The sequence below is a fragment of the Oncorhynchus nerka genome, linkage group LG27 (assembly GCF_034236695.1).
Source record: "Oncorhynchus nerka isolate Pitt River linkage group LG27, Oner_Uvic_2.0, whole genome shotgun sequence".
In the NCBI taxonomy this organism is placed as follows: Eukaryota; Metazoa; Chordata; class Actinopteri; order Salmoniformes; family Salmonidae; genus Oncorhynchus; species Oncorhynchus nerka.
Window position 1 is genome coordinate 48,396,613 of NC_088422.1, and position 23,578 is coordinate 48,420,190.

Sequence of the window (23,578 nt, forward strand, 5' to 3'; positions counted from 1 at the left end):
TGTGTCATAAAAATAAAAATAAGAGTAAAAGTAATAGCGATTCCGTATCACATTGGGTGAGGCAGGTTTCCGGAAGGTATAAACAAATTAAAAATCAAAAGAGATAGAAAGTAAATGGGGTCAGAGAGTGATTGGGACGCGGTGGTTCAGACGGTTAGCAGGCCTGTGCTAACAAGCTAACAGTTCGTAGGCCCGAGCTAGACAAGGTAGCAGTTAGCGGACCGGAGCTTGACAAGCTAGCCGTTAGCAGGCCGAATTAGCAAGCAGGGAGATAGCGAGGGCTAGAGAGTTAACCTTTGGGGGACGTCGCGATGGGGTGAGTCTGTTTATTCCTCTTCATGCGGTGAGCTGGAGATACAGCGATTCAAAAGCTCGCGGGCCTTGGCCAGCAGATGGATCTTTGGCGATGTCGCAGCGGAAAAGCCTGTTGAAACCCCCTCGGACGATTATGTCGGCGGACCAGTCGTGATGGATCGGCGGGGCTCCGTGTCGGCAGTAGAGGGTCAGAAGAGGGTCCAGGCCAATTGGCAAATTAGGTATTTTTGGACCTCTTCGGCTAGTCAGGAGATGGGCTTAGCTCGAGGCTAGCTCCAGGCTAACTGGTGCTTGCTCTGGGACAGAGACGTTAGCCAGGAGTAGCCACTCGGATTGCAGCTAGCTATTTACGATGATCCGGTATAAAGGTTCAGAGCTTGCGGTAGGAATCCGGAGATGTGGTAGAGAAAAAGCAGTCTGATATGCTTTGGGTAGATGTCGCGCTGGTGTCCTAGTTAGCGTTGAAGACCGCTAGCAGTGGCTAGCTAGTTAGCGGCTAGCTTCTGATGAGGGTTCCGATTCTAAAGTATAGAAAAAGCAGATCCGTACCACATTGGGTGATGCGGGTTGCAGGAGAGTATATTCAGCCTGTAGTTGGAAAGTGAGATTAAAATATGTACGAAATATATACAGAAAAAAAAAACGAGGAAAAACTATATTTACACTATACAGGACGGGACAAGACAAAACACACGTCCGACTGCTACGCCATCTTGGGTAGTAACATTCATAACATTCATTTTCTGGACCTTGACATCAGTAAAAATGACAAAGGTTGTTTACACACAATCTTTAGGAAGCCTACAGATGGCAGACAGCTTTCACCCCAAAAGGCTAAAAGAGAACATTCCATATGGCCAATTGCAAAGAATCTGCAGAATTTGCGATCAGGAAACAGACTACAGTGTTAAATCTGCTGAATTGGAGAATCGCTACAGCGCTCAGGTCCTGAAAGATGCAGGTATAAGGGCCGGATGACTTGACAGACAGAACTTGTTGAGAAGGGGAGTGCCTCGTGATGCACCAGAGAGAGTGTACCTTGTTACAAAATATATCTCTGAAGCAGAGAACATTATAAAAATCATTCAAATAATTGGGGAATCATCCAAAGTGATACGCTACTATGCAAAGTCTTCCCAAAGCCACCAGTCATAAGCTTTAAGAGATGTCCTACCCTAAATGACAAATTAGTCCACAGCTATATTCCTGGTGACTCTTAAAAAGACCAGACCACAAACCCAGGGGCTCTTTTAAATGCAACCATTGCAGAAATATTGCACAGAAAAAGTATTTTGTTGACACAGCTTCTAAAACGGAGTATCAAATCAAGCATTTCATTAACTACAAAACCACTCATGTCATCTACAGATTGGAATGTCCACAGTGCAAGGTGTTCTACATTGGACGGACAAAGAGATGCCTTCAAGACCGCTTAGCGGAACACAAGTAGGCCATACGGGGAGGCAACGAAGACTAACCTATGCCAAGGTACTACAAGTCCTTACACCATGGCGACCCTGCCTCCCTACAAGCTATGGGTATTGATCATGTTCCGGCCTCAATTAGAAAATGGGACCGTCTTAAACAGCTAAACCAGAGGGAATGTTTTGGGATTTAAAAACTACAGGCCACGAATTACCCTGGTTTAAATTAAGATATTGATTTCTCACCTTTCTTGTACGGTCGTGAGAGGCCCCTTTGCTGTCATCTAGTGGACATATTGCTCTATAGCCCTCAGGTATGTTTAGACTGCGGCGGTCAATATTTGCTGTGATCTAGTGTACTATAAAATTGATGGCTCTCCTATTGTTACCACATTGCCCAGTCATATTCAAGGTTAGAACTACTTTTATAGGGGTTGGTGCTTCTAGCATTGATTTGCATTTTGATAACATATCTACAGTATTTCAAAATTTTATTTTGTAAGTCGCTCTGGATAAGAGCGTCTGCTAAATGACATAAATGTAAATGTAAATGTTAATCTTTGTTTCCATTGAACATGCCATACAAATATATTTTAATTAACTGTATGAAGAGAGAGCCTTGGTCTTCCTTTCTTTTTGACATAAGTAGATTTGTTGGCCAATTCCTCCACCCTCCATGCACTCTTCAAATAGCCTAAATTCCATGTCAGTGACGGGCTGTTAAGTTAAAACCAGGACTCAAATTGACGGGGTATGAGAGGGTATGCCATAGGCCTACCTTTTATTAAAGAAAATGCAAAAAGCACAGGCACATTGTTAGTTTAAGATTTTGCAAAAATGTTATAAAGTGATCAATAACAGCACTTTGGTCCGCAATGCTTTATGCTGGAAACAAGCTGTAAAATACACTGGAAAGACATGAATGCATATGGGGGATATCATTGTTTAATTTCTTTGACATTCAGAGACTGAGCTACAAACTTTTATAGCCGAGGAGACAGAACATGGTTGCTTGGGAAGTAATCTAATTCTGTCACTATCAATTGATTAAGCTATTTACATTCTGTACAATAGAAGATGTTTAAACTCAGACAGCTTTTAGAAAACACTTGTTACCTCTGTTGGGTTAAACCAAGGAAGAAGAGTAGCCAGCAGTTAAAGCTTACATGTGTCTGTGTCGGTCGACCTACTGTCTGGGGTGGAAAGGCAGGCCTACTGTCTGGGGTGGAAAGGCAGGCCTACTGTCTGGGGTGGAAAGGCAGGCCTACTGTCTGGGGTGGAAAGGCAGGCCTACTGTCTGGGGTGGAAAGGCAGGCCTACTGTCTGGGGTGGAAAGGTAGGCCTACTGTCTGGGGTGGAAAGGTAGGCCTACTGTCTGGGGTGGAAAGGTAGGCCTACTGTCTGGGGTGGAAAGGTAGGCCTACTGTCTGGGGTGGAAAGGTAGGCCTACTGTCTGGGGTGGAAAGGTAGACCTAACTTTTGAAACTACCATGCTCAGATTCCTTATGACATTTCTGATTTCATTATTTGCAAACAGGGAGAGTTTCATTGCAAATAAGACACACTGATTTGGCATTGGAGGAATATGATAAGATGAACACATAGGCCTATCTCTCTGTCCATTCTTAGCCTGTAATTTCAGTAATTTGTGTGGTATTAAAAAATATTTTGTAAATACAAGTATGTAAAATTATGCAGAATTGCATGACATTTTTACAAAAGGCAATTCTTTCTCTCAGACCTGGAAATACAATGATAGATCAATTCAATACTTGTCCCACCCCTACTGTGGTCCATAGTGGTCTGTGAACCCACAATCTTCTGGACCCCAAGCCATGTGTTGCCATGTAATGCTTACAGGACTAAGAACAGTTTCTAAAACAGCATAATGCTCTGGTCTGTCCAAGAAGTGAGGTAAGGATGTTCTTTGCTATCCACTTTAGGTTTTCATTATTATTTTGGGTATAGGGGAGGGTCACTTGTTATTTTTCAAACGTCTAGGGAGGATTTAGGTCAAATAAACTTCGCTGAAGGGATGGCCATCCATTTTCATCTCAGAGAGGTCCGATTTTCTCTATCTAATTACAAATAACATTCACACCCTAATTGGAGTGCCCGGGATTTTGTTTACTATATAACGTCTACCCCTGAGTCCAGGTTGAAAATATGAGTGTGATGGTCTGGTGAGTAGGCCCTATTATCTGTACACATGGTCCAACACAGACCATATAGAAATGTACACAGTACAGATAGGGTGTGAAAGCAATATATCATTTATACAGATCATGATGTTCCCAAAAATTCAATATCCATTTCCACAAGCTAAGATGTAAAGTACAAGTATGTAGTTCTTCAATACAATTGACAAGTTGTCTTGGTGCTGTAGGTGAGAAAGGTTGTCAATGCATTGTGCATTCAATTCACCTAGAATTCATAAACATCTGATATTCCAGATGCTTTGCTGTCTTGAAGAAAGTATTCCTCTTGATGGGTCAAACCAGGCCACTAAGGAAATAAAAAATAAAAACAAAACTGTATTAGTCTAACAACTATTAACTTGTTTCATTCAGACTCCCTTCATGGTTGGTGATTCTCTAATAGAACAAACCATTGTAATGTTTCACTGCTTTGCAAAAACAATATAGACTTTGGGTAGTTGCTTGGTAATGCAAAGTAATCAAATGGAAAACCTCTCACTTAGGCCTTTGGTTTTCTGAATGTGTCGATTCTTCCTCCATGTTTGACTCTGATGTTTGGGAATATGTCTTTTAAGGCAACGTACAAATCCTCAAAGTCCTGATTCACTGTTATGTCCTAGAGGTTATAGTATACAGAGACACACATTATCAGGTGAGTGGCTTTGCATCAATAGGTAGGTGGTGTGTTGTGAAAGGGTCATTTATCCAAGTGACAATAACACAAGTGAAAATCCATGACCTACAGAAAAGTCCAGGCACTCCATAGCTGATTCTGCGTTTCCCTGGATTGCTTTCAGGACTCCGTAACACCCGGCAGTCTGTATAGGATTCCTCCCCATCTGACCAAAGGCAGGTCAATTAACATAGAATCACCAAAGATAACACTGGCAGATATTAATAGACATAGTATCAAGTATAATTTTTTTGTCTTTCTACGACCTTGTTTTTGGGGCTGCTTCTTGGGTGTTTATCTTGAAAAATATAGTGATGAGCCATTTTATCCCACATTTACCAATTTCTCCCTCACGCATATCCCCCACTGTTTTCCATACTACAGCCAATCTCTTTTTCTGACTTACATAGAGTTTTTTTATTGTCTTGTTTACTTTGAGGCCCATGGTGAAGCGGATCGCACCTTCAGGGGGTATTCGATTGTTACTGTGGGAGATATAAAAAAATAAAAATAATAAGTGTTGGGGGGGGGGCAAGCAATAAAAAAAACTGTTGCCTTTCAAAGGACGTCTTCACATTTTGATATGATAGCAGTTATCTTGTAGAAAGTTTTGCAAAAAATTTAAACAGGTAGTAAGTAGTCATCCGTCGAAATAAAAAGCTTTACACCATACCGTACTGCCTATATTAGGACCATCTGTTTTATAACTTTTAATGTTAATTGAGAAAAGTGTATAAGCATTACAAGCAAATACAGGCGAAAACCTTTGTACCTTATATTGAGGTCCTCTAGAGTGTTGTTGTCTTTGAGAGCCTCTCCTAAAGCTACGGCTCCATCCTTACCCAGGCCGTTGTAAGACAGATCCAGTGTTCTGAGGAATATGTTGGCCTGGGACATTACAAGTGAATGGTATTATTACAAACTATTTCACAGTACTCCGGAACAGAATATCTGATTTAACTGAGCTCATTTAGAGTTTCATGAAATCATTTGAACAAGATCAGATACTGTAGACGTTATCTCGGCAATCCAGAACCAAAATCTAGTGCCAGAGCTTGTACGTCTGTCCACAAGAGATTAGATGAAAAGCAAAGTTTTATCAAATATCATACTGTATAAATGGGTTGAAATGATCTATTATAAAGGTTATTAGGTCTTGTGTTAGCCTCAGGCATTCACAAAGTGAGGACTAGGTATGTTACTGCAAAGCTGCCTGAAATCAACAGATACCTATCTATGTACTAGACCTAGATTTCATAACATGTACGCTAGGTTATATGATTTACCCCAAGGCCTTTAGCCAAAGCCACCGCTCCTTTCCCACGTATACAGTTCCAGGCCAGACTCAATGATTTCAGCCCTGTGTTCTCAGCGATAGCATGTCCCAGGACCTGACCTGATGAGAGAAAAATAAGCTGTGTCTCAATAGTCTTAAGTGGCCTCCTCAATGGCCTCCTCAGTTTTATGTGTCCCCCTTGTCTCCTCTTCTTGTCACCTGGACGCAATATGGTGGATCCCTACCACTACCAGGAATTTGCTTTCACCTGTCCACCTTTCTTTTCTGTCAGTGTATATGAAGGAGAGAAGAGAAGGAAATGAATGCCACTTGAAACGGAGATGCACCCCAAGAGAGGGGATTATCCTCATTGAGGAGAAATGCATTTCTATCACAATGATCATGTCTCCTTTCAACACATATAATTCACTGTTATAGACAGTGATGGCTCTCTATTTACCTAATTTTGCTCTGTGGAAAGGCAATAACAGTCAAGAAAAACGAATAAAATTTCAGTGTATCTTCAATGACACTGTTAATCATCATGGGTCAATATTCAAGACTGGTGTTCCTATGACAACGATCACAACGTATGAGAAAATGATATATAATTTATTAAATCAGTGATGGGAAGAGTACTAAGTGTCTGATATGAGTGTATGATTCAAAACTAATACACACGGATCCTTTTAGAAGAGACAGTGAAGATAATACGAACACACACACTACCCCCTCCACCCACACGTGGAAGACACTTCCCATGTGGAAAAAACATTTTATGTATATTTCTCAAGAATTAGAATTATACTAAAATGGTATTTGAATTAGAATTCCTGTATTTTCTTTACATAAAAAGTGTATTTATAATGTATTTCAAGTATTCTTTTGCAACTACACTTCCACTTATTAACCACATCAGCTATTGTAAATAGTCACGTAAAGGTCACCTTGATTGAAGCAGTTGTGGCCATAGCTACAAATTAGTGATGGGTCGTTCGCGAATGTGTCGGCTCTAAGAGCCGGCTCTTGTAGGTGAACGTTGGGAGCCGGCTCACATATCAGAAGAGCCAAATCTTTTTATAAAAATATAAAAAATATTAAGATATGAATAATCAAAATATTTAAATGAATAGAATTAACTAATTCAAAGAATGAAAAAAGAAATAAAATAATATAGGCCTAAATGCTCAAGCGCACGCATTTGTTCTGACTGTCTGCTCAGACTAACAGCCTCACCTGTTGTTCCTGTCAATCAGACACAGTGTCAACCAATGAACCAAAGAAGGAGGGATGACTGAGCCAATTCACTCATAGTCACACACTTAGCAGCCGAGGACAGAGAGGAAGGACAGCTGTGAAAACAACAGCTGGAAAATTAGTCAGAAGCACAGTAGCATTTGGATGCATTTTAATAATGTAGACAATGTTAGAGCACGGTGTAGAATTTGCCAAAACAAAATCTCATATAAAGCCAGTTCTACGCACAGCCTACACCGGCGAACTGTGCACCCAACTTTGAAGCTAGTTGTAGCGCAGCTTCGAGAAACTAGCGGGCCTCCTAGTGATAGTGGTGGAGCCAGCACCTCCACATGTGGAGATGTATCCACTCAGTCATGTAGGCCTACTCCGCAACCCACAGCAACACAGTCTTCTATGGACCGGTTTATGCCAAAGTCTGTCTGTAACAAAACAAGGCCAAATTGATATTGCATTGGCTAAAACGATTGCCACCGATTTCCAATCATTTTCGATCGTGGAGGACAGAGGTTTAAGAAATTATAGGTTTAAGAAATCCAACGTACACAATTCCAAGCAGCAAAACCCTTTCAAAATCACTTATTCCACAATTGTAAGAGAGCACACAGGCTTCAGTGCGGGAACGAGTCCAAAAAGCTACTGCAGTTTGCATTACCACTGACTGCTGGATATCAAGGGTAACCACTTCTTACATGTCGGTTACATGTCACTTCATTGAAGATTTTTCTATGTCTAGCTGTCTTCTGGTCTGCTTTGTGTTCAGCGACAGACACCTCAGAGAACTTGGCAGAGGAACTGTTGAGAGTGGCCAGAGAATGCCAAGTAGATGGAAAAGTGGTCTGTTGTATTAGCGACAATGCAGCTAACATAACCAAAGCCATGAAAATGTTCAAATGGACCCATCATCCATCTCTTGCCCACACAATCAACCTGATTGTAAGAGATGCTCTGAAGGTGATGAAGCCCACTGTGGACAAAGTGAAAGCAGCTGTGGAAAACTTCCACAGGAGCACAGTAGGTGCTGAAAAACTAAAGTCTACAGAACGCCAGATGGGGATAGCTGAGCTGAAGCCTAAACAAGACTGCACTACAAGGTGGAATTCAACATTTTATATGTTGAAGCGGTTTCTTGAGTCAAAGGATGCCATCATCTCTACTCTGACCAGTGTCAATGCACCTGTTGATGCTCTGACCCAAGAGGAATGGGAGGTGGTGGAGGAAGGTGTGCAGAGTCCTGGAACCCTTTGAGCAGGTCACTGTGGAGAGGTACAGTAAGCAGTTCTTACTACATCATTATTTAATCCAGTATTATATATGTATATGAGCAGTAGATGAGAATGTAGTATCAGTAGACAAAACATTAACTAATAAGTTCTTTTTTCAGCTATGTGACAGCCTCAAATTATATTCCTGTGATAGGGTCTGCAGCGAATCACACCCAGCCACTAGAGAGAAGCAAATGTAACCACAGGACATGCGACAGAGTTGATGGACACCCTATTTTCATCAATGGACAAAGTTCCGCAGAATGGAATATAATCACGTGCTATCAGAAACTGCTGCACTTGACCCCAGGTTTAAGAAGTTAGCCTTCAGTGATTCCAGAGCGATTGATGAGGCTCTTCAAAGAATAACCTCAGCAGCAGGGAGGGACAGCCCCAACAGTCAGCAGGCTCAGGCACCAGAGCAACAGGATGAAGAGGGATCAGATGGAGCAGAAGCACCAGCACTAGTGCCACAAACGTCTGCTGTTTGGATGCTGTTTGACGAGAGAGCAACAGGGGATGAAGCACGAAGGAATCCCTCAGTAGATGCCATAATGGAGGTCCGATCGTATTTGGAGGAGCCCATCCTACAAAGATCTGCAGATCCTCTGAGCTGGTGGAAGAACAAGGTCTCTGTCTACCCACGGCTTACTAAAGTCATGACAGGGAGACTGCATGGTGGCCACATCAATTCCCTCTGAGAGGGTCTTCTCGAAAATGGGACAAATAATTACTAAGAGGAGAAACCGCATCAGCCCCTCAAGTGAGGCAGCTTGCATTTCTGAATGCACAACTCTCATAAAAGTCAAATATGGTCAGCATTGCTGTGTGCTGCTGGCTATAACATGGCACTAAAGAAGAGAGATAAGAGGGACTACTAGTTTAATGTTTTAAGTGGGTTGCTGCAGTTTTGCACATTATTTATTTTTCTTTGATATGGTGCAATATTCCATTATTATGTTGTTCAGATTGTATTAGTTTTGAATGGTTAGATTTATATGGACTTTGTTTATATACATTAAAAATATATACTTTAAATGCAAATGTTCAATAGCATAATTTTTCATAACAAACCAATGCATTTTTAAATACATTGTGGGTAAGGTAGTGTATGGTTTCATTTAATAATTGAATTAAAACTGTTTTAACACCAATCATTTTTCAAACAGTTCAACTTCCAAAATATACAAAACATATTGTTTCAAGAAGATGCTTGGGAGAAAAAAATATACAGCTGTTTTTGGTGAGCTGCGCCAACCACACCTGCTCACTGAAAAGAGCCAGACTTCACATCAGTACTGAACATCACAGAGTGCACTATTGGGATTTCACTCTTTAGTTGTTCATATTACGGTAATACATTTACATTTATATTTACAACATTATTAAGTTTGAAAATGAACATCAAAACATTTAAATAAGCTAAATATGAGGAACAAGATCATGTAATAAATCAAAACATCAGCGGCAGAAAGGGATGCTGGGTAATATGTAAATTGTTGTGCATGTATTATTGAGGGGAGTGTGTTTTCATTAGTATATTTTCTTGAGATATAAAAAAGTATACTCTCAAGAAACATGTTCCTCAGCTGTACATGTTTGCTTATGTGGAATAAACGATCTTTGTCAACTTTCTCTGCACTCTTCTGAACAGGAATTCAGAAAGTACTTCAAAACTCATTATCGGCACTGAAACTACAGTGCCTTGCAAAACCATTCATACACCTTGGATTTCTTCACATTTTATTGTTACAAATTATTGTTAATTGTAATTTTTTCCTTCAACAATCTACACAAAATACTCCAATCTCAAAGTGGAAGATTTCTCCCCCAAAAAATGGTAAAGATTGATAGAAATTAAATCACTTCAAATGAATTTAATTGTATTTTCTTTGGTCAACAATCTACACAAAATACTTTAATCTCAAAGTGGAAGATTTCTCTAAATAAAATTGTAAAGATTGATAGAAAAGAAATAACTAAAATATAGTCGTTGCACAAGTATTCAACCCCCGGAGTCGATATATGTTAGAAACTCCTTTGGCAGTGATTACAGCAGTGAGTCTTCTTGAGCAGTGAGTCTTATGAGCTTTATACACCTGGATTGTGCAATATTAGCCCTTTATTATTTTCATAAATCTTCAATCTCTGTAAGATGTTGGTGCTCATGGCTACACAGCAATGTTCTAGTCTTGCAATAGATGTTCAATCAGATTTAAGTCAAAACTGTAAGTTGGCTACTCAGGAACATTCACTGTCTTCTTGGTGAGTGTAGATTGTGTTCTGAGTTATTGACCTACTGAAAGGTGACTTCCTCTCCCAGTGTCTGTTGTAAAGCAGACTGAATTAGGTTTTCCTCTTAGCTCAATCCGTTTCTTTTCTTCCGGAAAAACTAACAAGTATTTGCCGATGTCAAGCATACCCATACCATGATGCAGCCGCCACCATGCTTTAAAATAAGGCGGCAGTGATGTGTTGTTGGATTTTCCCCAAACATAAGGCTTTGCATTTAGGCTAGTTCAATATTTCTTTCGTGCCTTGTTACATACAAGATGTATGTTTTGGAATATTTTTATTCTGTATATTTATATTCTTCTTTTCACTCTGTCATTTAAGTCATTCATTGTGGAGTCACTACAATGTTGTTGATTCATCCTCACTTTTCTCGCATTACAGCCACTGAACTCTGTAACTGTTTTACAATCACCAATGGCCTCATGGTAACATCCCTGAGCAGTTTCATTCCTGTGCTGCAGCTCATTTCAGAAGGTCCTACTTGTCTTGTCTTTGATGTGTCTGGGTCGTTTAATACATAATCCACAGCATAATTATTAACTTGACCTTATTAAATAGATATTCAATGTCTGATTTGATATTGTTACCGATCTACCAATCACTGCCCTTTTTATGAAGCTTTCGAAAGGCTCCCTGGTCTTTGTAGTTGAATATGTGCTTGAATTTCAATACACGACTGAGGGACCTTACAGATGTTGTATGTATGGGGAACAGAGGAAGGGTTAGTCATGAAAAAATCATGTCAATCCCTATTATTTCTCACAGAATCCATGTAACATATTCTGTGATTTGTTAAGCCAAATTTGACTCCTGCAGTAATTTAGGCTTGCCTAAACAAAGGAGCTGAATACTTATGCAATGACTATATTTTAGTTATTTCATTTTTATTAATCTTATTTTTTATTATTTTACTTTGACTTTGACATTGCAGAGTATATTGAGTTCGTTGTTGACAAAAAATGACAGTTAAATCAATTTTAACGCCACTTTGTAACGCAGTAAAATGTGAAGGAATCCAAGGGGTATGAATGCTTTTGCAAGGCACTGCCTACTTAGTGTACTTGATCACTTTCATAAAAATAAAACAAATGTTTCAACTTAAAAACAGTGTGTATTTTCGATTAATATAATAAATTACAATTAGTGTTTGAAGTTGAAGTATAGTTTTAATGAGTGTGTTTAAGTTTAATGTATATTTCTAGTGTACTAAAAGACTGAAAAAAAAACTGAATATAAAGTACACTTTTAATAAGTGTATGGAAGTGCAATGATATTATATTTCTAGTATATTTCACATATACTAGAAAAATACATCTCGTATTTGAAGTATATTATTATAATTTTTTTGTATTGTAAAAATGTGTATATATTCAATTTCTCAGGCCTTGCCTGAAGCCCCACGGTCTGGTTTGTCATTTACTCTGCGTCAGGTAAAGGTTTTTGTTACAAATCTCATCCACAACCACATCCTAATTGAGTGGGCTCATAATGAAGGAGATTTCTTGACCTTTGAATGCCACAATCTGCTACAAAATATGTGGTCTGTGTCTAGCCGCTCTGCATCAATATGTCACCACCGGTGTGTGTCTGTGTGTTTCATAAACTCACTGGCTGCAGTCTTTTCAGTTGTCTGGAACAGATTTCAGTTGTCGGGAACTGTTTTCTACGCCCCACTGGATAGCGATAAACAGATACATTTGAGCGATTGATAAGGGCATTTAGAGCTTGAAATTGAAGTGATTCACTTTTGTTGGGAGTTATAGTGGATTACATTAATTTGTTTATCTAACATGCAAGTGCTGTGAACTACACCAGAGGTGACTGTAGAGTGGTGGTTGTTATCCTGTATTCTTAAGAAAAATATATGTAATTTCTCTGAGACCCTCAATGAAATGAACTTCTTGAATGGAGAAAAAAAATCCTCATCCAAGAATAGGAAGACGTCATGTTGTTTAGGGCCTATATTGGAATTTGTTATGGTCTTTCATGTCATGTTGTTTAGGGCCTATATTGGAATTTGTTATGGTCTTTCAAAGTGTCTCAAAACAGCCCAACTTTATGTCTTAAGATGTCTCGAAGGTTACGGCTAGGTATGCTTTTTACAACATCTGTTGGGTGTTCCTCAAAGCTCTGATCTCAGACCACTACTGCTCTAATTATAATCATAAACTGGGTGGTTCGAGCCCTGAATACTGATTGGCTGACAACCATTGTATATCAGACCGTGTATCACAGGTATGACAAAACATTTACTTTTACTGCTCTAATTACGTTGTTAACCAGTTTATAATAGCAATAAGGCACCTCAGGGGTTTGTGGTTTATGGCCAATATACCACACCCCCTCGTACCTTATTGCTGTGGCTAAGGTCTCTCACACACACACACACACACACACACACACACACACACACACACACACACACACACACACACACACACACACACACACACACACACACACACACACAGTGCCCAAACCCTACCTGATGCATCTCCTATGGAGTTGTGACTGAGGTCTAGGGTCTCCAGCTTGGTGTTGGAGGTCAGGGTCTGGGCCAGGTGTTGTGCGGCCCGGTCAGCCAGCTCGTTCCCAGACATGCTGAGTGAGACCAGTGTGGTGTTCTCCTGCAGCATACTGGACAGGGTCTGGGCACCACACTCCCCCAGCCTGTTCTCCCCCAGGTCCACCTCTGAGAAGGAGACACACATGTCACAGAGAGGTCTGAGGTCATACAGGGTTAGAGTAGAGCAGAAGGTTGAGCTGTTAGTTGTTGTTTGTGAGTATCTGTCCTATCCTCTTATATGGTATAGGTTGTCATTAATGTATTAATCCTGTTGTAATGTTGTCTGCCTGCCACATTATAAAGATTATTCAATTGATTTGTATTTGTTGAAACCACTTTGTTCTCTCATCAAAGCTACAATGTTTAAAATCGAATGTAATCGAATGAGTCATCTGCCATCTTTTGTTCAGGTGAGATACATCACCCTAAAGCATCACATTCCACTTTCGTTGGCAGCAGTTAACCTATTATTCTAATAGCAGTGTCATTAAGGCATTGTGAATGACATTTATTAGTTCTGAATTAGAACCATTGGAATTGTGGTTGTGGATTTAATGACACACTCAGCGGTGAAACAATTTCTCCCTTGGATCATGAACTGTGTACGGAGCTTGCTGCTAGCTAGACACTGACTGAATGTTAAATAGGTCCCTAGGTGTCGAGGCACGACAAGGATGGCAGTGAGTGAGGTCGGCGCGCGGATGGGTGTGGGTGGCACCGCCGCCTTCCTGAGTCCCCTGGGCCTCGGATTGGAGGTTGGTGGAGTGCCCACCTGTGATGTAACAGTTCTCCTTTAACATCTCGGCCATGGCAGCCCCGCCAGTCCCTTCCATGCAATTATCCCTGAGGTTCAGCTTCAGGAGGGAAGTGTTGGTTACCAAGGAAACCGCCAGTGCTTTGGTGCCCTACAGAACACATTTCACACAAAGACTATTTAGTTTGTTTCTCTCTCTCTTTCGTCTCCTGTTGTTTTTTCCCCCTCTTTTAAAAAAATGGAAATAGGATTTGCTCTCGAGAGCAGGTGTGTGCCTGTATGTGTGGGTTTTTGCCTCTTTTACCAGGTACCTATTATGAAAACACCTCACCCATCTAATGGGTGCCAGAATGACCTTGTTCTTTATTGAAGGACCTCTCATATCCGCTAGGTTTTTTTGTTGCACAGTTTAATAATAAAAGAGATGCTCCATGGTTTAGACTAATGAAGCAGACAGAGGTCACATGGAGGGAGGCGTGGGTTCAGGGAATGAGACAGTCTAAGAAATTATAGTTTTGCCTGGCTAAAGAGAGAGTACATGGCTGTGCAGATGATATGAAAAATACCTTTTACCTTAGCTTCAGGCTCCAGTCAGTCAGCCGTATCAGTACATTTGGTGTTAAATAGTATCCAGAACATACAACTATCTACTTAGCATTTAGATAACAAGCATATGGCTGGCTACTGTGGTTTTTCAGTGCTGTTTTAAGTGCACAGCTTTTGCAGATGCAAGCTAGCGTTAGCCTCAATGATACAGAGTTAAGTAAAGAGTAACTGAATGAGGGAGAGACCGTGGAAGGGAAACGTTTTGCATTATTAAACAGGGCACTGGCCTGGTCAGTCTTACCTGAGGCCCGAGGCCATGGTGCATCATGGTTAGCTCAGTATTGCCCATGTGTTTCAGGAAATAGGATACAGGGACTACGTTGAACATTCTACACGCCTCCCTGTATCGAGTCTGGCCCGTCGGGTCATACGCCTCCTTCACATCTGCAACAGAACCAAGCAGACAATACATATACTTTAGCTGGGCTTGAATGAACTTGCCTGACACAATGTCTCAAGTTTTAAGTAGAATATAAACACACGGGAAGTAGAAGAAGGTAAGTAAGCTACAGGGTCAGTTCCAGGGTCAGTGCCAATACCATATTTATAATGTGAAGGGATGCTGGAGTGGTAGGGGAAGATGTGTTTAGAGGTAAGGTGGCTAGGCATCAGCATATATGATAAACAGAGTAGCAGCAGCGTATATGATGTTTCTATGTGAGTGTGTGTGTGTCTAGATGCAGTAGGAATGTGTGTGCGTGTTATGTGTGTGAGCAAATTAAGCGTGTGTGTGTGTGTATTGGAGTGTCAGTGTGAATGAGTGAGTGTGTAGAGTGAGTATGTGAGTGTGCATAGAGTCAGTGCAAAAATACAAAATGAAACAGAAGGGTCAGTGCAGACAGTCCGTGTAGCCATTTTGTTTGCTATTTAGCAGTCTTATGGTTTGGGGATAGAAGCTGTTAAGGAGCCTGTTGGTGTCAGAGTTGTTGCTCTGGTATCGCTTGCTGTGCGGAAGCAGTGACAACAGTCCATGGCTTGGGTGGCTGGAGTCTTCAACAAATTCCCGGGCCTTCCTTTCACACTGACTCATATGGTCCTTGACGGCAGGGAGCTCGACCACAGTGATGTACTGGGCTGTCCACACCACCATCTGTAACGCCATGCAATCAAGGGGGATGCAGTTGCCATACCAAGCATTGATGCAGCCAGTCAAGATGCTCTCAATGGTGCAGCTGTATAACTTTTTGAGGATTTGCTTGAGTGTGGACCATTTTATGTCCTTAGTGATTTGGACACCGAGGAACATGAAGCTCTCGACCCGCTCCACTGCAGCCCTCCCCCTCCCCCCATTGCCTGTAGTCCACAATCAGCTCCTTGATCTTACTGACATTGAGGGGGCGACTATTTCCTGGCACCACTCTGCCAGGTCACTGACCTCCTCCCTGTAGGCTGTCTCATCGTCGCCGGTGATTGTGTCATCAGCAAACTTGATGATGATGTTGGAGTCGTGCGTGGCCATGCAGGCGTCGGTGAACCGAGAGTACAGGAGACTAAGCACACACCACTGCGGGGCCCCCGTGTTGAGGTTCAATATGGCAGAAGTGATGTTGCCTGGTGTCGGCCCATCAGGAAGTCCAGGATCCAGTTGCAGAGGGAGGTGGTCAGTCCCAGGGTCCCAAGCCTGTTGACGAGTTTGGAAGGGACTATGCTCTAATCAATTTACAGCATTCTCACATAGGTATTCCTCTTATCTAGGTGGTCTAGGGCAGTGTGGAGTGCAATTGACATTGCTTCGTCTATGGATCTGTTGGCGCGGTATGCAAATTGGAGTGGGTCTAGGGTGTCTAAGATGATGAAGTTCATGATTACAGATGTGAGTGCTACAGGGTGGTCGTCATTGTAGCAGGTAGCCTTAGAGTTCCTGGGAACAGGAATGATGGTGGTCAGCTTGAGATGGGGATCACAGACTGGGACAAGGAGAGGTTGAAAATGATTGTGAATATTTACATTACATTACATTTAAGTCATTTAGCAGACGCTCTTATCCAGAGCGACTTACAAATTGGTGCATTCACCTTAAGACATCCAGTGGAACAGCCACTTTACAATAGTGCATCTAAATCTATTAAGGGGGTGAGAAGGATTACTTTATCCTATCCTAGGTATTCCTGAAAGAGGTGGGGTTTCAGGTGTCTCCGGAAGGTGGTGATTGACTCCGCTGTCCTGGCATCGTGAGGGAGTTTGTTCCACCATTGGGGGGCCAGAGCAGCGAACAGTTTTGACTGGGCTGCGCGGGAACTGTACTTCCTCAGTGGTAGGGAGGCGAGCAGGCCAGAGGTGGATGAACGCAGTGCCCTTGTTTGGGTGTAGGGCCTGATCAGAGCCTGGAGGTACTGAGGTGCCGTTCCCCTCACAGCTCCGTAGGCAAGCACCATGGTCTTGTAGCGGATGCGAGCTTCAACTGGAAGCCAGTGGAGAGAGCGGAGGAGCGGGGTGACGTGAGAGAACTTGGGAAGGTTGAACACCAGACGGGCTGCGGCGTTCTGGATGAGTTGTAGGGGTTTAATGGCACAGGCAGGGAGCCCAGCCAACAGCAAGTTGCAGTAATCCAGACGGGAGATGACAAGTGCCTGGATTAGGACCTGCGCTGCTTCCTGTGTGAGGCAGGGTCGTACTCTGCGGATGTTGTAGAGCATGAACCTACAAGAACGGGCCACCGCCTTGATGTTAGTTGAGAACGACAGGGTGTTGTCCAGGATCACGCCAAGGTTCTTAGCGCTCTGGGAGGAGGACACAATGGAGTTGTCAACCGTGATGGCGAGATCATGGAATGGGCAGTCCTTCCCCGGGAGGAAGAGCAGCTCCGTCTTGCCGAGGTTCAGCTTGAGGTGGTGATCCGTCATCCACACTGATATGTCTGCCAGACATGCAGAGATGCGTTTCGCCACCTGGTCATCAGAAGGGGGAAAGGAGAAGATTAATTGTGTGTCGTCTGCATAGCAATGATAGGAGAGACCATGTGAGGTTATGACAGAGCCAAGTGACTTGGTGTATAACGAGAATAGGAGAGGGCCTAGAACAGAGCCCTGGAGGACGCCAGTGGTGAGAGCGCGTGGTGAGGAGACAGATTCTCGCCACGCCACCTGGTAGGAGCGACCTGTCAGGTAGGACGCAATCCAAGCGTGGGCCGCGCCGGAGATGCCCAACTCGGAGAGGGTGGAGAGGAGGATCTGATGGTTCACAGTATCGAAGGCAGCCGATAGGTCTAGAAGGATGAGAGCAGAGGAGAGAGAGTTAGCTTTAGCAGTGCGGAGGGCCTCCGTGATACAGAGAAGAGCAGTCTCAGTTGAATGACTAGTCTTGAAACCTGACTGATTTGGATCAAGAAGGTCATTCTGAGAGAGATAGCTGGAGAGCTGGCCAAGGACGGCACGTTCAAGAGTTTTGGAGAGAAAAGAAAGAAGGGATACTGGTCTGTAGTTGTTGACATCGGAGGGATCGAGTGTAGGTTTTTTCAGAAGGGGTGCAACTCTCGCTCTCTTGAAGACAGAAGGGACGTAGCCAGCGGTCAGGGATGAGTTGATGAGCGAGGTGAGGTAAGGGAGAAGGTCTCCGGAAATGGTCTGGAGAAGAGAGGAGGGAATAGGGTCAAGCGGGCAGGTTGTTGGGCGGCCGGCCGTCACAAGACGCGAGATTTCATCTGGAGAGAGAGGGGAGAAAGAGGTCAGAGCACAGGGTAGGGCAGTGTGAGCAGAACCAGCGGTGTCGTTTGACTTAGCAAACGAGGATCGGATGTCGTCGACCTTCTTTTCAAAATGGTTGACGAAGTCATCTGCAGAGAGGGAGGAGGGGGGGAGGGGGAGGAGGATTCAGGAGGGAGGAGAAGGTGGCAAAGAGCTTCCTAGGGTTAGAGGCAGATGCTTGGAATTTAGAGTGGTAGAAAGTGGCTTTAGCAGCAGAGACAGAAGAGGAAAATGTAGAGAGGAGGGAGTGAAAGGATGCCAGGTCCGCAGGGAGGCGAGTTTTCCTCCATTTCCGCTCGGCTGCCCGGAGCCCTGTTCTGTGAGCTCGCAATGAGTCGTCGAGCCACGGAGCAGGAGGGGAGGACCGAGCCGGCCTGGAGGATAAGGGACATAGAGAATCAAGGGATGCAGAAAGGGAGGAGAGGAGGGTTGAGGAGGCAGAATCAGGAGATAGGTTGGAGAAGGTTTGAGCAGAGGGAAGAAATGATAGGATGGAAGAGGAGAGAGTAGCGGGGGAGAGAGAGCGAAGATTGGGACGGCGCGATACCATCCGAGTAGGGGCAGTGTGGGAAGTGTTGGATGAGAGCAAGAGGGAAAAGGATACAAGGTAGTGGTCGGAGACTTGGAGGGGAGTTGCAGTGAGGTTAGTGGAAGAACAGCATCTAGTAAAGATGAGGTCGAGCGTATTGCCTGCCTTGTGAGTAGAGGGGGAAGGTGAGAGGGTGAGGTCAAAAGAGGAGAGGAGTGGAAAGAAGGAGGCAGAGAGGAATGAGTCAAAGGTAGACGTGGGGAGGTTAAAGTCGCCCAGAACTGTGAGAGGTGAGCCGTCCTCAGGAAAGGAGCTTATCAAGGCATCAAGCTCATTGATGAACTCTCCGAGGGAACCTGGAGGGCGATAAATGATAAGGATGTTAAGCTTGAAAGGGCTGGTAACTGTGACAGCATGGAATTCAAAGGAGGCGATAGACAGATGGGTAAGGGGAGAAAGAGAGAATGACCACTTGGGAGAGATGAGGATCCCGGTGCCACCACCCCGCTGACCAGAAGCTCTCGGGGTGTGCGAGAACACGTGGGCGGACGAAGAGAGAGCAGTAGGAGTAGCAGTGTTATCTGTGGTGATCCATGTTTCCGTCAGTGCCAAGAAGTCGAGGGACTGGAGGGAGGCATAGGCTGAGATGAACTCTGCCTTGTTGGCCGCAGATCGGCAGTTCCAGAGGCTACCGGAGACCTGGAACTCCACGTGGGTCGTGCGCGCTGGGACCACCAGATTAGAGTGGCCGCGGCCACGCGGTGTGGAGCGTTTGTATGGTCTGTGCAGAGAGGAGAGAACAGGGATAGACAGACACATAGTTGACAGGCTACAGAAGAGGCTACGCTAATGCAAAGGAGATTGGAATGACAAGTGGACTACACGTCTCGAATGTTCAGAAAGTTAAGCTTACGTAGCAGGAATCTTATTGACTAAAATAATTCAAATGATACAGTACTGCTGAAGTAGGCTAGCTGGCAGTGGCTGCGTTGTTGTTGTTCTATCTCTCTATAGTGCTGTTTCTTGTATTATGGTCTCTTGTTTCTTTAGAGGTTTCACTTTGTTGTCCTTTTTCTTTTCCTTTTTCTTCTGTCCTTATTTTGTCTTCCTTTCTTCTGTATAAGCCTATGATATGATATGATATGATATAATACGCCTACCAGCTGTTCTGCGCATGCTCTGTGAACGTTCCCTGTGATACCGTCCAGCACCGCCGCCTTACGAGCGTTGACCTGGACTGCCACATGCAGCGGGCGTTTGAGCCTGTGTAATAGGATTCTACCTTGTTCCTATATTGTCCTCTTGCTTGTTTGATGGCTCTGCGAAGGTTGCAGCGGGACATCTTGTACTTGTTCGTATCCTCAGCCGTAGCCTTGGGGTTTGCTGCAATAGCCCTGTGTGCGGTAGCCCTGTCCTTCAGTTTAGCACCAACCTCGGTGTTAATCCAGGGCTTTTGATTGGGGAAGCGGCGAACCTTCACTGTGGGGACGTCAGCGATCCATTTCCTAATGAAGCTGGTGACGGGGGTGGTTAGCTAGTTGATGCTATTGGCGGAGTCCTGGAACATATTCCAGTCAGCGCTAGCAAAGCAGTCTTGTAGCGTAGCATCCGATTTAGAGGGCCATTTCTCAACAGTGTGCATCACGGGTGCTTCCTGTTTGAGCGGCTGCTTGTAAACAGGAAGCAGGAGTATAGAGTCATGATCTGCTTTGCCAAAGGGGTGATGAGGGAGGGCCTTGTACGCTTGTTTGTGGGTAGAGTAACAGCGGTCTAGGACATTATCACCTCCAGTGGCGAAGGAGATGTGTTGATGGAAGTTGGGCATTGTGTCTTAATGACGCAGAATTCAATTCACCGCCAACAAGGAAAGCAGCCTCCAGAGGCAAGGTTTTCTGCCTGTTTATAGCCTCGTACAGTTCATTAAGTACTAGCTTGTTGTTTTTCTTGTCCTGAGGTGGAATATTTAGAGCAGTCACGATAACAGCTGAAACCTCTTTCAGGAGGTAGAAGGGTATTCCAAGACGGGTTAACAATGGGTCAAGACTTAGAGACGCTAGAGTCAGCACAACATTTGCTGTTGATGAAGCGGCATACCCCTCCCCTCTCGATTTCCCTGAATCCAATATCCTCTGCTCGGTGAATGGAGAATCCATCAAACTGTATTGCTTTGGGGGGTATCTTGTCCGAAAGCAGAGAATGGCAGAGAGTCCCGTTGAAAGCAAATCTGCGATCGGAGGTCATCCATCTTATTATCAAGAAACTGGAAATTGGCCAATAGAATGGAGGGCGGTTTTCCCTTCACCTTAATCTCCCCAGGGTTCTCCCTCTCCTGTCTCTTTTTTGCTGACGTTTCCTCTTGAATTACACAAAGAGCCCAGGGCAGATGAGTTGAAGTGGACGTTGAAGCCAGAATTGTGGTTAGTAACGTGATGTTCAAAAGTTATTTTCGAGCATAATAAATGATAACGGATGCATTCTGTGCAAAATAAATAAAGATAAACGCCAAAATAGTTGGGTCAGAGCTCACAAGACGGCAGCCATACAGTACGGCGCCATCTTGAAAATGGAACCAATAGAATAGTCCCACAGCAAACTCCGTCCACTGAGCACTTCAGACAAACTAAGGCAAATGCTCAAAATATTTGAAAGATTTCAAATAGTATCTGAACCCAGATCTAAACCAGCAATACGTTTCTCCAACAGAGCCGCTCACTATCAAAACCATTGAGTTAAAGGACTTGGCATCTCTAGATATCCCTCTGAGACATTCTAAGCTGTCAATGTGACTTTGGTCGTTAAAGTCCCTTGCGGTTGATTTCACCACGTCTGGGGACTGGGTAGTGGGTTATAGCTCATTCATGTACCAGATGGCCTTCACTTATGGTGAAAGAGGCCTTACTACAAAGCCTAGATGAAGTAATTACGATGCAGAACAGGAATATATGTTTGAGCAGGAGTGTGTGTAGGTGTTTGTTTCTGCCATCCCTTCAACTGATCAGTAGGAAAAGTGAAGAGGGGGAGGGGAAGTGAGAGGTTGGAAAGCGAGAGAGAGAAACTTATTGGGACAGTTGCTCATGTTCAATGCATGATCTAAATATGATCCAATGATCACAGTAGGGGCTTCAGAAAGAAGATGAGGTTTATTTTCTATGAAAGAGTGAGAGGGAATATGAAATTGTAAACGATGTCTTTCCAGAAAGTGAGAGAGAGCGAGAGAGAGAGAGATACAAACAGAAAGAGCATGTGAAAGTGTGATGATCTATCAGAGATGAAAAGGTTCATGTCAAACACGACTCATCAGTGGCAAACCACACGCACGCTCTGCCCCTTAGCTCTCGTACACCCTTTTATCAGAACTTGTGATTCACCTACCTTTCTCTCATTCTCTCTTTTATTAAGAACTCGCAGGGCTATGATGTGCTACCTACCTCCCAGCTCCAAGTCTGTGTCATAGTCCTCATCTGAAGCTGTGATGACACATTCCTTCCCCCTCTCCTGTGAGTCTCCATCGCCAACTCCACTGCCCTCTTCTTCCTCCTCCTCCCCCTCATCCTCCTTTCTCTCACCCCTGACTGACACCTCCCCCTCGGGGCTAGAGTGGCGGCCGGACCCTGACCGGGTCACTGTCTGCAGCAGGGAGTGGGAGAGAATGTGGCTGAGGCTCAAAGAAAATAAACTCTGATCATACTGTAGCAGCTGGTTTTAGAATAATAGTGGAGACATCCCTGTATTAGAGATGTACTGTAAGTACAGGGCGGCATAACTCAAACTCTCGAGAGCTGTAGTACGCTGGTATTTATTCATGCCTTTTAACCAGAGGCGAATCAAGCAAACCAGTAGGACTGTGTCCCTCAAAGTGGATATTGACAAAAGTAAAAGACAAGAGACGAAAAAACATTTTCCAGTGGCACACTACCAAATCTATATCCTCCATCTATTAATCTCTCAAGTCAGATCCACCTGCTCATTTACCTGTCGGTCAACACTTCCCCTACTGAAAGCTTTCCTGGGTCTGCTGGGTGGTCGGCTCCCTATCCCACCCAGCTGCGCTCTCTCGCTCTCCGTCTCCGCGTCATCATCCTCCAGCACAGACGGCAGCAGGGACTCTTTGGCCAACTTCTTCCCAACGACCATGGTTCCAACACAATGGACTTGGCTTGTCTTCCACCCAATATATGTTGCTGCTTGTAAGCTTTCACAGGTAGTTTTGCCAGTTTGAATGTGCTGATGTAAATCTAAGTGTGTTAGAAATCAGTGCAGTAAACTTTATGGCTGCTGCCGCAACATACCTTGCTCAGTAGGAGGGTCAACCTAGTAAAAACTTGACTGGCAAGCGATTCAGCTAATTAGGAAGTTGTGGGCTTTTCACTCTGGCTCACACCCACCAATCCACAGGAGGCTGAGGACACAGGGGCTGATTTAATGGACTAATTTACTTTGTTGTTAGGTTACCATGGTGCTGGATTGTATCTCTAGCTGAGTGCCACTGCCTACACTTTGCATCTCGGTGCCTGTATTGTACCAGAGTCCCTACCCTGTTGTGAAGGCTTTGAGAATGACAACAAGAGCAGGAAGCGCACAGAGCTGGCTAGATTGCAGTAATTATAAATCAGTTCAACACAGAAAAAGGCACAGGACATGGATTGTACACAATAGATCTCCTATACATACTTCATCTTTGAAACAACAATCCAAGCTGACCTTAAACTTCACTATCCACATCTCACTCATTTTTGG

General features: G+C 43.7%; 1 protein-coding gene across 1 annotated transcript; it reads right to left on the bottom strand.

Annotated features, from left to right (window-relative positions):
* Nucleotides 1-2,482: 2,482 nt before the first annotated feature.
* Nucleotides 2,483-23,127, bottom strand: lrrc74b (leucine rich repeat containing 74B). Its single transcript, XM_029636961.2, has 11 exons — nt 22,814-23,127; nt 22,270-22,468; nt 14,871-15,013; nt 14,042-14,174; nt 13,189-13,395; nt 5,897-6,006; nt 5,383-5,498; nt 5,017-5,095; nt 4,681-4,776; nt 4,437-4,553; nt 2,483-4,244 (listed from the first exon to the last, which is right to left on the bottom strand). Exons 1-10 carry the CDS (start codon nt 22,973-22,975, stop codon nt 4,437-4,439), a joined length of 1,362 nt encoding a protein of 453 aa, XP_029492821.2. The 5' UTR covers nt 22,976-23,127; the 3' UTR covers nt 2,483-4,244.
* Nucleotides 23,128-23,578: the final 451 nt, after the last annotated feature.